Below are 11,751 nucleotides of genomic sequence, written 5' to 3'. Positions count from 1 at the left end.
AGGAATTCAAAACATGTATCAGTATAAGCGGGCTATCTGTAAGTATAATTCTGATACAGTTGTACTTTATTAATATATAAAGAAACTTTTTGATTCCAAGTAAACGAAATGGGATATGACATGGGCAATAACATTTGCTAATAATACTTATTATATTATATGTATATATATATATATACTGTGCTTCTACTTGAAAAAGACTTTGAGTACTTTTATATTGTGATAGTGATTCTTTAATCTAACATTTGAGTACTTCCTTCACCACTAAAGGGACAAATAGATAATAAAAATCTGCTCTGGGACATTCACAGAAAATGACTCGTTGTGGTTTTATGTGTTGTGTTGTGTGTGTGTGTGTGTGTGTGAGAGAGAGAGAGAGAGAGAGAGAGAGAGAGATGTTGTGTGTTAAAATACTGTCTGTTTGTTATAGCAGGGATCGGTTTAGATGGTGACCACTCACAGCTCCATGTATGTCAGGAATGTTGTTGAGCAACTTCCTCCTGGGCTTTACAGAGGAGAATATATGACATCATCATTTTTTTCTACGTGCAGCGCTCACTGGTTTGACAGGGATGGGAATCGTGTGCATCAATCAGCATTTAGCAAAACATTTAATCAAACTCTGATAAGATTTGGCGGGTTGTTTGATTACTGTTAATCAAATCTGATCAAACCCCACATACAGTTCTGAAGACGCAGATAAGATGAGTTTTAAAGTGTCAAACTCTTAATAAATAGCACCTAATGATGTTTAATGTAAAGAGAAATACTAAGTGGCCTACTCCAAGGTTTTAACTGAGTATATGTAGCAATACCACAGTGTAGGTACATTGCATGCATTAATATTTTACATAGGTAAAATTATGTATGTATTGCTTTGCTTTTGTGTTTTTTAATTATTTTATGCTGTTCCTATTTGTCATTAACGTTACTTGTGTAAAAAAAAAAAAATACAGAAATGTGCAATGGACTTTAAATGGAAGCAAACATTGTTTTAAAGTATATCTAAATATCCTTAAGGCACCAAAAGTAAAAGTGCTCACTATGCAGAATGTCCGATTTAAAAGTGTATAGTATTATATAATTGGATTATTCATGCATTAATCCATACTGCTGGGTAGCCTTATCTGTAAAAGCACATCATTATGTATTAGTTGATTTAAAATAAGTATAAATAATCCAATAACTACAGCTGTTAGAAATGTGTGGAGTAACAAGTACAATATTTGCCTCAGAAATACTGTGTAGAAATATAAAGTACTTTACTACTTATTGTATTTAATTCTATAACAAATATATTTTATAATTAACTGATGTGTGTTGATGTTTTAGTGACAGTTTTAATTTAATCTGGCTCCTGGTAAGTCTCCAGGCAGATACAGAAGCTGCAGTGTATTTGTATTTAAATGAACTGACATAGTGCCGACATGTTTTCTGTTTAAGTGAAAATCAGATTTGTACAATACGAGATGAGATGCACAACAATGTTGCAATAGTGTTTGACCCTTAAGACCTCAGCAGAAGAACAGGATGTAAGGGAGAACGAGAGGGAAACGCAGAGTGGATCTTGGCAGAAGTTTCTAGGAAAATAAAAAGCTTGGAAGGGCTGCAGGTGCAGAGTGGGTGTGCTTAAAGGAAAAACCACCACTGACGATTTAGAGGGCTCGGAAAGTACTTTGTTTATATGCTGATGGGTCCAGGCGTTAATGAAGTAGGACAAGTTTAAAGACTTCTTTCCTCCAGGGGATAAAAAGCTTAGTTTCATTATTTAAACTGTGGAGAATTCAAGAGTCAAACTTGAACAGGAAACACAACAATGAAGCTGTGTAGGCTGACATCTAGTGGTGATAGACCAGAGTTACACCTGAGTGTCTGTTGTGTCTAATAGTATCAGAAAAGTATATTCCTATGAAATAATGTCAATAATTATAGATAATGTAATAAACAATACTTTATTGTTGTTGTCTAACTTTGAGTCTCAGTCTCCTACTTTAAATCTCTTTGTAAAAGTATTTTATTTTGTTGCTTTTTCTTAACTTTTCTTATGTATTTCATTGTGAAATCCATTGTAACTTTGTTTTGAAGGGTGCTATAAATAAACTTACCTCACCTCTGTCTATCAGAGAACCCTCTAGTTTATGTCTCCACCTGCTTTGCTGTTTTCTGCTCCTTCAGTAACCTTGCACATGGTGAATTTGCACATCTTTGTATTTCCACTTTACTACTACACACTGCTTTAAAATCTAATCTATTAATCTATCTATCTTTCTCTGTTTTAGGGGGGACTTCTGTGCACGTGGTGACGTCAGACCCCGGGATGAAGGCACCTGTTTCTGGGTGTGGCCAGAGATGACTGCAGGCTCAGGTATTAACAAACACACTGTTCAGGACGACACTATCACCTGTCGGGCTATGGTTTAACTTTCCCAGACAGGCCTGTGGTTTATTGTTTTTATTTCTCTTCTTCTTATCATTTAGTCTATTTATTTTTGCCATTGGAGGAGTTTTGTTTCACCCTTTATATTCGCAGACGGTGTTTTTTATTATTGTTTATTTTTCAGTCATCATGCGGAGTTTAGCTGCCGCTGTCCTCCTGCTGTCGCTTCTAAAAGGTAATTTCCATTTCTTTCCATTTCGTGTCGTTTTAAAACAAGTCGACTAAACCTAAAGTTTGTCACAATATCGACTGAAAGTAACCAACATGGAGGTATCAGTCACATGACAGTTTATTTGACACAAAAATAGTCGTCTTACATATTGTGTAAGCGGTTATTTTTGCAGTTTTGATGGATATTTTGAACTGTATCATTAATATTAGCGTTAATTTTTAAGAACCTTCCTGTTTTTAAAGTGTAACCTGTGGTTTTCATGGTCCTCCAGCTCAGTTTAAAGAGTCCATACCACCACCTGTCCACATTTAGAGACGGGTGAACTCAACAGGTTTCATTCCAGCTTTTGAATGTTTGGTTGGTAGTTTCACAGTAAGCCACTTCCTGTGTCTTTGTCCGTGTCACCTGTTATTCTGGTTCTGCCGCTTTGAAATGAAACTCTCACACACTCATTGTTTCAGTCTGACCATTTTACTCCTGGACTTTTGAAGCTCCTGTTTCTCTAAATTACCAGCTTACCAAATTACCACCTTTTACACAAATACACAAACTAGGGTCATTTGGAGGTTGTAAATGTACAAAATTAAACATCAGCTTTTATTCTTTCCAGCCCCTAATCAAGTAACATACATGTTTAACCCTCCTGTTATCCTCAGGGTCAATATGACCCCATTCAATGTTTAACATCTCTAACTACATGGTTGACATCTTTTTTTTGTTTTTTTTTGCTTTATATTTATGACTTTTCCTAATTTTATGGGGACAACTTATAAAAAAAACTAAAATTGGCATGATATTATATTATTTTTGTTCACATTGTACATGTATTTGTCGCATCGCTGTTCCTTTGGGCCAATTTGATCATTTGGATGATTTAATCATAATTATCATTGTCTTTTTTACAATTCAAATACTTAGACATGTTTGAAATTGTTTTTCCTGAGGTCAAATTGAACCTGTGTGTCTTGATAATGGACATTACTTTCATTCCAGATATCACAAATAACACAAAATAGTACTTGCAAATAATATACTTACTTTAAAACACACAAACACACGTCCCTCGATGCAATTTTAGATCGGTAATATATTTCATTTTGTTAAATAAATACATCGAGTGCCTGACATAAAGACTTGAGTAACAACTTTGATTATGATAATCTTCCAGACGTTTAAATCGACCCCAAGAATAAATGGTGTTTGTAAAATGTGAGGGGAACAGGAGGGTTAATGAACAGAATGCGTGATGGTCAATCTCAGGCCATTACATTTCTTTTTTCTATCGGTTTCTTAATGACAAATACTTCATATGAGTAACAAGAGTTTTAAGGACAAGATTAGCAAATACATGAAATGTAGCCACATGACAATCAATGCTGATGGCATGAAAACATTTAAAGTGCTTTACCAAAACAAATACCCAAATAATAACATGTAAGAACTGCACCGAAGTTGCTATTCGGAGTGAGAGAACCAAGTTTGGGTCTTCAGGAGTAATGATGCTACCTCCTGTTGATCATGTGACACAGCTGCATATGTCATCTAACTAACATATAATGAATTTTGGATGAGAAACATAAATTTTATGTCTAAATTGGAAATAGTCATACAATAATACAAGAAATAAGCTTTCTGAAGGATTCTACTCTTTATATTTTATGGTAAAGTACTTTTTTATTAAAGTCTTACGTAATATGCATTTAAATTACAATTAGGACATTTTGCAGGCCACTTTTCTGGATAATATTATGTATTTTTCGTGCATATTTTTGCATATAAAGTTCAGTTTTACTGTGATGTAACCGTCTGTTTGCTGTCTCTCCCAACAGTGTCGGTGTGTATCCAGGTGATTGTTTCTCAGCAGGAGCGCAGCACAGCTCTGTTTGCCTCAGTGACCCTGCGTTGCGACTACTCCACCTCTGCAAACCTCCAAGATGTTCTGGTCACCTGGAGGTACAAGTCCTTCTGCAAGGACCCCGTGCTGGAGTACTACTCCACAGGTACGAAACAAGCCACACGGCCAGAGCTGCCACACGTCTCAGAGAGGCTGGTGTAGGCTGCAGTATATATTTCCAAAAGGAGCTTCTCTCTGACTCTTCTCTGAACTGCACTTCTGAAATGAAACGAGGCATTATGTTTATGTAAATAGTCTTATGTTCTCTTCAAATCTTCATCAATGCCAGAAGGAAGAACGCACAATGTGTGGTGTGGTGGTTAGCACTGTTGCCTCACAGCAAGAGGGTTCCTGGTTTGAATCCCAGCTAGGGCCCTTCTTTGTGGAGTTTGCATGTTCTCCCCATTTCTCCGGCTTCCTCCCACAGTTCAAAGACATGCACATGTTAGGTTAATTTATTACTCTTTATTTATTAATTGCCCATATGTGTGAATGTGAGTGTGAATGGTTGTCTGTTTCTTCAAGCGGTTGAAGATGGATGGATGGGACTTTAATGATACAGCACTTTTCAAAATAAAGTTACAAAGTGATTTACACGGTTGAAACGGAACAAAAAAGGTTTTTTTTCAATGTTTTTGCTATTTATATAAAAATAAAGAGCAGTAACATTAAAAAGATAAGACTTGTTGGAATTAAATGATGTGCTCATATTAATAAAAAAGCTGTTTTTATCCTTGAACTGTGATGTGAGGACTTGCTGAACTGAGCTTATAATCATGAAGTTGTTTGAACTCGATTTACGTTTGGTTTGGTTCTTCATTTTGTATCTTCCTAAAAAGACTGAAAGTCAGCAGCCATGCAGGCTGGGAATGCCACTAGTTTTGCAGGTATTTGGTTAAAAACCAGAGGACCACCAAAGTAAGTAGGATTTATCATCATGGGGACCGTAAATGTATGTACAAACTCAATCCGTCCAGTAGTTGTAGAGAGAGTTCAGTCTGGACCAAAGTGGCGTATTGATCCAACTATAGAAAAGATCATGTCATGCAATGTGTTAATGGAAACTTTGGATTCGCAGCGTACCAGTCATCCTTACAGTTGGGACAGGACCCATCGAATGACTGTCCAGACCGCCAGCGGACACTGCGAACAGTGATCCAGAAGAGAGGAAGCAACGAGCCGACGCTGGGAGCAGAATACCGTGAACGCAAGATCACCATCCAAAACAGTGAGTCCATGCAAACAGCATGTAGTTCCATGCTGTCGGTGTCTTGAGACCAAATGTGGTTTTAAGAGCTACAGCTCAAACACTTTATCATCTTCATTACCAATTATTTGCTTCACCTTTCTATTTTGCTTGTTCGTTTTTCATAATGGAGCTGAAATTATTAATCAGTGAGTAACTTGACAAACAGAATCTGTAAGAATTTTGATAATTAATAACTCTTAAGTTTTTTTTTAATGTAAAACAATATCTGGTTGTGGATACTTCATTGCCAATATCTTATGGCTTTATTAGTCATCTATTTATTTGAGTGAATAGGTTTTTGTGTTGGCACTCTTCTCTATCTTCAGACATTTTATACAATAAACATTTCATTCAAGAAAATAATCCATAGATGAATCACTTCTGAATATATTTGTTAGCTGCAGCCGAACGAAGCTGTAGCTCTGCCTCAGTACAATGAGATAATTTAATTATTTTAAAAGGAGTTGACTGTTTAATTTGAGGCATTTCTGTGTGTTTGTGTGTGTACAGAGGCAGACCTGGTGATCAATGAGATAATGTGGTGGGATAACGGCGTGTACTTCTGCACTGTCGACGCTGCTGGAGACACCTCTGGAGACTCGGATAAAGAAGTCAAACTCATGGTTTACCGTAAGACACAAATATAAAATGTCAAACATACACACATTGGTTTTATAGTAGCCCCAAACTGTACCCTGAGTTTCCACAAGTTCTACTGTTAACCTATTTAAACCTAAATGTGTGACAGTATAGGTTGCTATATGGGGCTATAATAAAATCAGTGACAGAAAAACCTATTAAAAAGATGTCTGGCTTCAGAGACACAACCATAAGCACCTCTCTGCTTCCTCTTCTCAACCAGACTGGTTAACAGTGTTGTTCATCGTCCTCGGAGGCGTCCTTCTGATCCTCCTCTTCGCTATCTGCTGCTGCCAGTGCTGCCCTCAAAAATGCTGCTGCTATGTTCGCTGTCCCTGCTGCCCGCAGCAATGCTGCTGTCCTGAAAAAGGTAGGGAGCAGACACCATTAAGAAAACTCTCTCTGTTTGGTGCCTCAAGGATGCTCCAGCATCAAAGACAAGAAATGCATCCAATATTGGGAACATTTTCATGAAATGTCACAAAAATGTTAGTAAAATGTTTAAAAAACTAAAAACATAAGAAAAAAAAAAATTAACTAACCAAAATGTTGAATAAAATATTAATAAGATACATTTTGTTGTAAAATGTCAGCTTGGGAGGGAAACAATATTGTTAACTGGGTCATATGTATTTAAGGGAAGCAAAATGTAAAGGAAAAAAAAACAAAAATGTTGGAAACATTTTAGTAAAATATAAGTAAACTGTCTAAAAGATAAAAATAAAAAATCAGTGTTGCCTGGTACTTTAGGTATAAAACACTCTGAAAGCTTATTGTATGCTTTGGAAGTCTCTTGTTTTTAAGTATACTACACTAGTTGTTCATGAAGCAAGATCTTTGAAACATGTCAGCCACAGGGCCGATAAAGGGTCCGTATATTTACAGTAAACGCTTCCTGTATTAAAGAAGGTGCTGTCCTCTTCTTTCAGCGGTGATGCAGCATCGTATGATGAAGGAGGCTCAGAGGGCCATGGCTCCCTGGGCAGGAGGACAGCCAGTATACGGCCCGCTGAGTCACGCCTCCTCCCAGATGAACCCGCTGCTCTACGCAGGTACGCACACGCACACACAAGCACACACACACACACACACACACACACACACACACACACACACACACACACACACACACACACACACACACACACACACACACACACTGTGGCTTTAATACAGTTAGGCTGTTGGTGCTATTCACCCAAAAATGCAGTATCATTAAATAACTTTATTTTGTTTTTCGTTTCTCCAGGATCTGCTTCAGGGAAGAGCTTCCCTATGAAGCCCATGCCCCTTCCTCCTCCTCAGTCTTCATCTTACAGCATGCCTCCTCCCAGTGTCCACTCTGCCAACACCAATCACATGCTGGATTACCTGGAGAGCCAGGTGAGGGGGATGGACATGACCAGTCCTCTGCTACAGGTATGTAACCGCTCATGTTCTCAAATCTGTTTACGTAAACAGAAGAGTATCAGATTATTTTGTCGTTCCCCGCTGTTTATATGTAAACATTTGCTGCCATTCCTGTTTTCTTTATTGTAATGTTTTTAGCGTTTATTTACAGGTCAATAATACAGATTATTATTATTGTTATTATTATTACTATTATTATTATTATGAGATCCGATGAGAGGTTTAACATTACTCACATTACACATGCTCTTGTCAAAGCTTTTGTCAGCGGTGTTCATTGTTGCTCCAAATTATCAAATTTGATTTGGTATCAAAAATATCCCTCGGAAAAATTAATGAGGACATGTGCTAATTTTCAGATTCATACTGGTATTTCCGGTCTCCACTAGAACAGGTATACACCTTTCAAGCCCCTTCCCGCATAAGCTATGTCTGCTGTAATCGGTCAGTGATTTTCCTATCTGCGTTCTCCGTGTCTCTGCACTTTCACTGCAGTCAGGGAATGACTGTAGCGGCACTCATGGTCAATTTGTATGTGAAATGGTGCCTTTTTTTATTTGCCCAAGGTTCATGTTTTATCTTGTTAGCAAATGGTGGTCAACAATGGCTTAACAACAAAAGTGATTTCTTTGGAGCAACATTCAGCATTTTTTGTTATTTTACAACGTTTAAATTGTCAATAGTGTGATTTGTTTGACCTCTGTCATTAAGCTGTTGGTACAAAATGGTAAAAATGCAGCATTTCTTGTGTTTTAACTGCCAAAACAGTAGATTACTGGACATTTAGTGATGGAATTGGGGCTCAACTCTTGTGTTTCTGGGAATGCTACTGAAATGTGCCGGTGCTGGTTTTCATTTCTATTTCCGTCTTTGTTTCTGCCTCTGCTGTTGTCTTCTTCCCATCAGTCCCAGCCTCCTCCACCCCACCACATGCAGATGCCTCCTCCTCAGCACATGCAGCAGATGCCTCCTCCTCATCACATGCAGCAGATGCCTCCTCCTCAGCACATGCAGCAGATGCCACCTCCCCAGCACATGTCCGTCAACGTCCCATTTTCCCCCGGCCCTCCGAGCATGATCTCAGCCCTTGATGATGGCCCAGCAGAGCGCCGTGTCATCACACTTCCACCAATAAGAGAGCAGCAGCCCGTCAGAATTGCACCCCCTGCACCCAAGACTCGCGCCCCAAGCTCCAGCGAGAGCAGTCGCAGCGGCTTTGGCCGTCGTGACGAGCGAGGGGCAGCGGGCAGACGTTACCCTTCACCCACCCGTTCGAGAGGTGTTCCCAGGAGCTACAGCGAGGAGTCACTGGACGGGCGCGGTCGCAGCAGGCCACAAGGAGGCATGGACCGCCCCCGCTCCCGCTCCAGGGACGACCTGTTTGACAGCAGGTCCAGGGGAAACTACTCTCCCCCAGCATCACGGCGCTCCAGAGGGGGGTCCTGGAGCTCGGACGATGAGGACAGCAGCAGGAGAGGAGGAGCAGGAGGGAAGAGAGGAGGTGGAGGGTGGGGTGACAAACCTCCCAGCTACACCGAGTACGAACCTGGACAGAAACCAGGAGCACGGAGGAATGAACGCTACTCTGTAAGACGCACACTGCTTTAGCCGATAGATAAACACACCAACGCACTTAAGTCAAGACAAACGCACACACAGTCATTATAAAAAGAAAAAGTGAGTCATACTGATTAAAGTGAAGTGAATCTAAAGTTAGTGTGTCTCTCTCAGGGCAAGAGTTCTCGCAGTGGTACCAGCGTCATCATCTGAACCCTCCAGCTGTGAAACGCCCTGCGACCTCTGTTTCAGAGAACATGCACACATCTCTAGAAGTGGGAGCCTTGTTGTCTGGCTACTGGTAAACTTTTAAAGGCCAACACTTGTATGTATTAAAGTGAATCATGGTCCAACTCTGTGATGATAAGTGAAGAGATGGCAGGTGGATTCATAGACTGTGAGATTGAGAGATTTATTAATTTGGAATAAATGAAAGTGTGCAGGTGGGACAGCAAATGTTTGATGTCATTAAGGAAACCTGGAAAGAAAGAAAGACATAAAACCCTGCAAGTCTTTACCACTGGGAAGATATTTGGGATAATATTTCCCTCTGCTGGTTCATCAGTGTAATACAAGTTACAGGATATTTGTACGAAAAGCTTCCTGATTATTCTTCCTTGGCTTTAATGGATGTTTTAAAACTCTTATTTGTTGGCAGTTATTATATTTGATGACGCCATAACACATTAAGTACAGAACACATGACACTCAGGGCCAGTAAATAAACAAATTACAATTGTTACACTACAGCCATTTAAACCCACATAAATATGAATAAACTCTTGTGAATGCTGGAATTAGTTGTTTTTTAGTTTTTTAAAATCATTTTTGTAAATAGTTATTTTTTTCATATCTTGAAGTGACTATTGTGTGACTACTGTGTATTTGTTTTTCTGATGTTTTGAAGGAAACAGGTGTGTGCCATTAGCCTCTTCTCAAATAAAGATGAAGTGGTTTTAAACCTTTTGTACATAAGATAAGAAACATTAGTATTTACACTTTCTTATGAATAACTGGAAACACAGCATGTAAATAACATAGTGTTGATGTAGGAAATTAAGTCATGTGAACAATGTTACAGGCCCGAACAGTAGTTTTTTGTCGTTGGCAAAATATGAAAATGTAATGAACTATTTTTTTTTTTTTTTACATTTCTGGAAACTTACCTGGTTCCCTCATGTTACATGCAGAAATTCAACTAAAAATCATGGATTTAAGGTTGTTGAATCTTCCATTGATGTTTTTTTTAATGATTTTTATTTCTCATTATTGTTTTTACAATGCACAGTCAGTTTGTGTTGATTAACAATATTTTAAATAAACATCTTACCTCTTCTGTATAACACTGTCTATTGTTGTAATACACGCGTGAACATTGAACTTTAATGATTTAAAGGAAGATGAATGAGTTTTCCAAACAATTATCCTGTGTTGGAAGTTGCCTGACAAAGTTCTCGAAAATATGAACAATGCACATGCAGAACAAAGACATTATTGTAGTGTATATTTTTTTTAAAGTTTTGATTATTTGTTTAAGAAAGGGAACACTATATATCTTTAGTTATACTGCCATTGTAAATGTGTGTTCTTGACAACTATAATTAACTTTAATAGACGTGATAACACTTTTCATTCATAAATATTCCCCTTGTTAAATAGTAGCATACGTTTAAGCTTAGGTATATTCTGAAGGTTTGTACAGAGGGCTCTGGTCATATATCATTCACAGCTGGATTTATACAACATCTTATTCCTAAAAACTTGGATGGATTTTGATAACATGACAGTATTATCTGATTTATGGAGTGATAAAAAGATATATCCAAAATCCCCGCTGTAAAAACCTCTGACTTCTGATTTTTGAACCTCCAATGTTTTAGATTTCTGTTCTGGAAATGTATAATGTTTGCAAATTAGCACATAGTTCATAAAAGTTTCAGGTCTCATGAACATAAAATTTAAGAACATTTGTAATACAAAAGAAATAGGCTATTTATCTTAATGTTACTATTGACTGGGGCAGTGTGATGGTGATATCGAGCCTATTAGGCGAGTTAAAGTACATCGACTACCCCTTAAATGATGTACTGCAGTAAAGCTACTTCAGTGGAAGAAGAGAGCTACATCGTTTTTTTGATTGAATACAAATCTGCAAGTTAAGATACATTCATACAATCGTGAATAAAGGTTAACAGCCTGACTTATAACGTATTTAAGTAAAAATACTTAAGGCAAGGCATTATCCCCTTCTAGCAGTCAATATACCAGTCCCCAAATATGTTTCTATTCACAAATAAATCAATGTATCACACATTATTTGTATTTTGAGATCCTTAATATATAAATAAATCAAATCAATAAATCACAGACATTTTTACAACAGAAAAACTGTT

The 11,751-nt window shown here is 37.9% G+C and overlaps 1 protein-coding gene across 1 annotated transcript; it reads left to right on the top strand.

Annotated features, from left to right (window-relative positions):
* The first annotated feature begins 2,348 nt into the window (after window positions 1–2,348).
* On the top strand, window positions 2,349–10,596 carry LOC310949558 (uncharacterized protein). The gene is made up of 10 exons (XM_083917041.1): window positions 2,349–2,365; window positions 2,562–2,612; window positions 4,439–4,609; window positions 5,582–5,731; window positions 6,263–6,382; window positions 6,615–6,761; window positions 7,321–7,443; window positions 7,641–7,810; window positions 8,708–9,388; window positions 9,533–10,596. Exons 1-10 carry the CDS (start codon window positions 2,350–2,352, stop codon window positions 9,569–9,571), a joined length of 1,668 nt encoding a protein of 555 aa, XP_083773167.1. The 5' UTR covers window position 2,349; the 3' UTR covers window positions 9,572–10,596.
* The last annotated feature ends 1,155 nt before the right edge of the window (window positions 10,597–11,751 follow it).

The sequence above is a fragment of the Echiichthys vipera genome (assembly GCF_963691815.1).
Source record: "Echiichthys vipera genome assembly, chromosome: 1".
In the NCBI taxonomy this organism is placed as follows: Eukaryota; Metazoa; Chordata; class Actinopteri; order Perciformes; family Trachinidae; genus Echiichthys; species Echiichthys vipera.
The sequence above is the reverse complement of the archived record's forward strand: the minus strand, read 5'-3'. Positions and strand labels throughout refer to the sequence as shown.

Excerpts from the sequence above, each read along its gene's own strand:
- LOC310949558 (XM_083917041.1), top strand. Across the intron at positions 4,610-5,581 it reads GCTGGAGTACTACTCCACAG|CGTACCAGTCATCCTTACAG; the intron begins GTACGAAACAAG and ends TTGGATTCGCAG. Across the intron at positions 6,383-6,614 it reads AGTCAAACTCATGGTTTACC|ACTGGTTAACAGTGTTGTTC; the intron begins GTAAGACACAAA and ends CTTCTCAACCAG.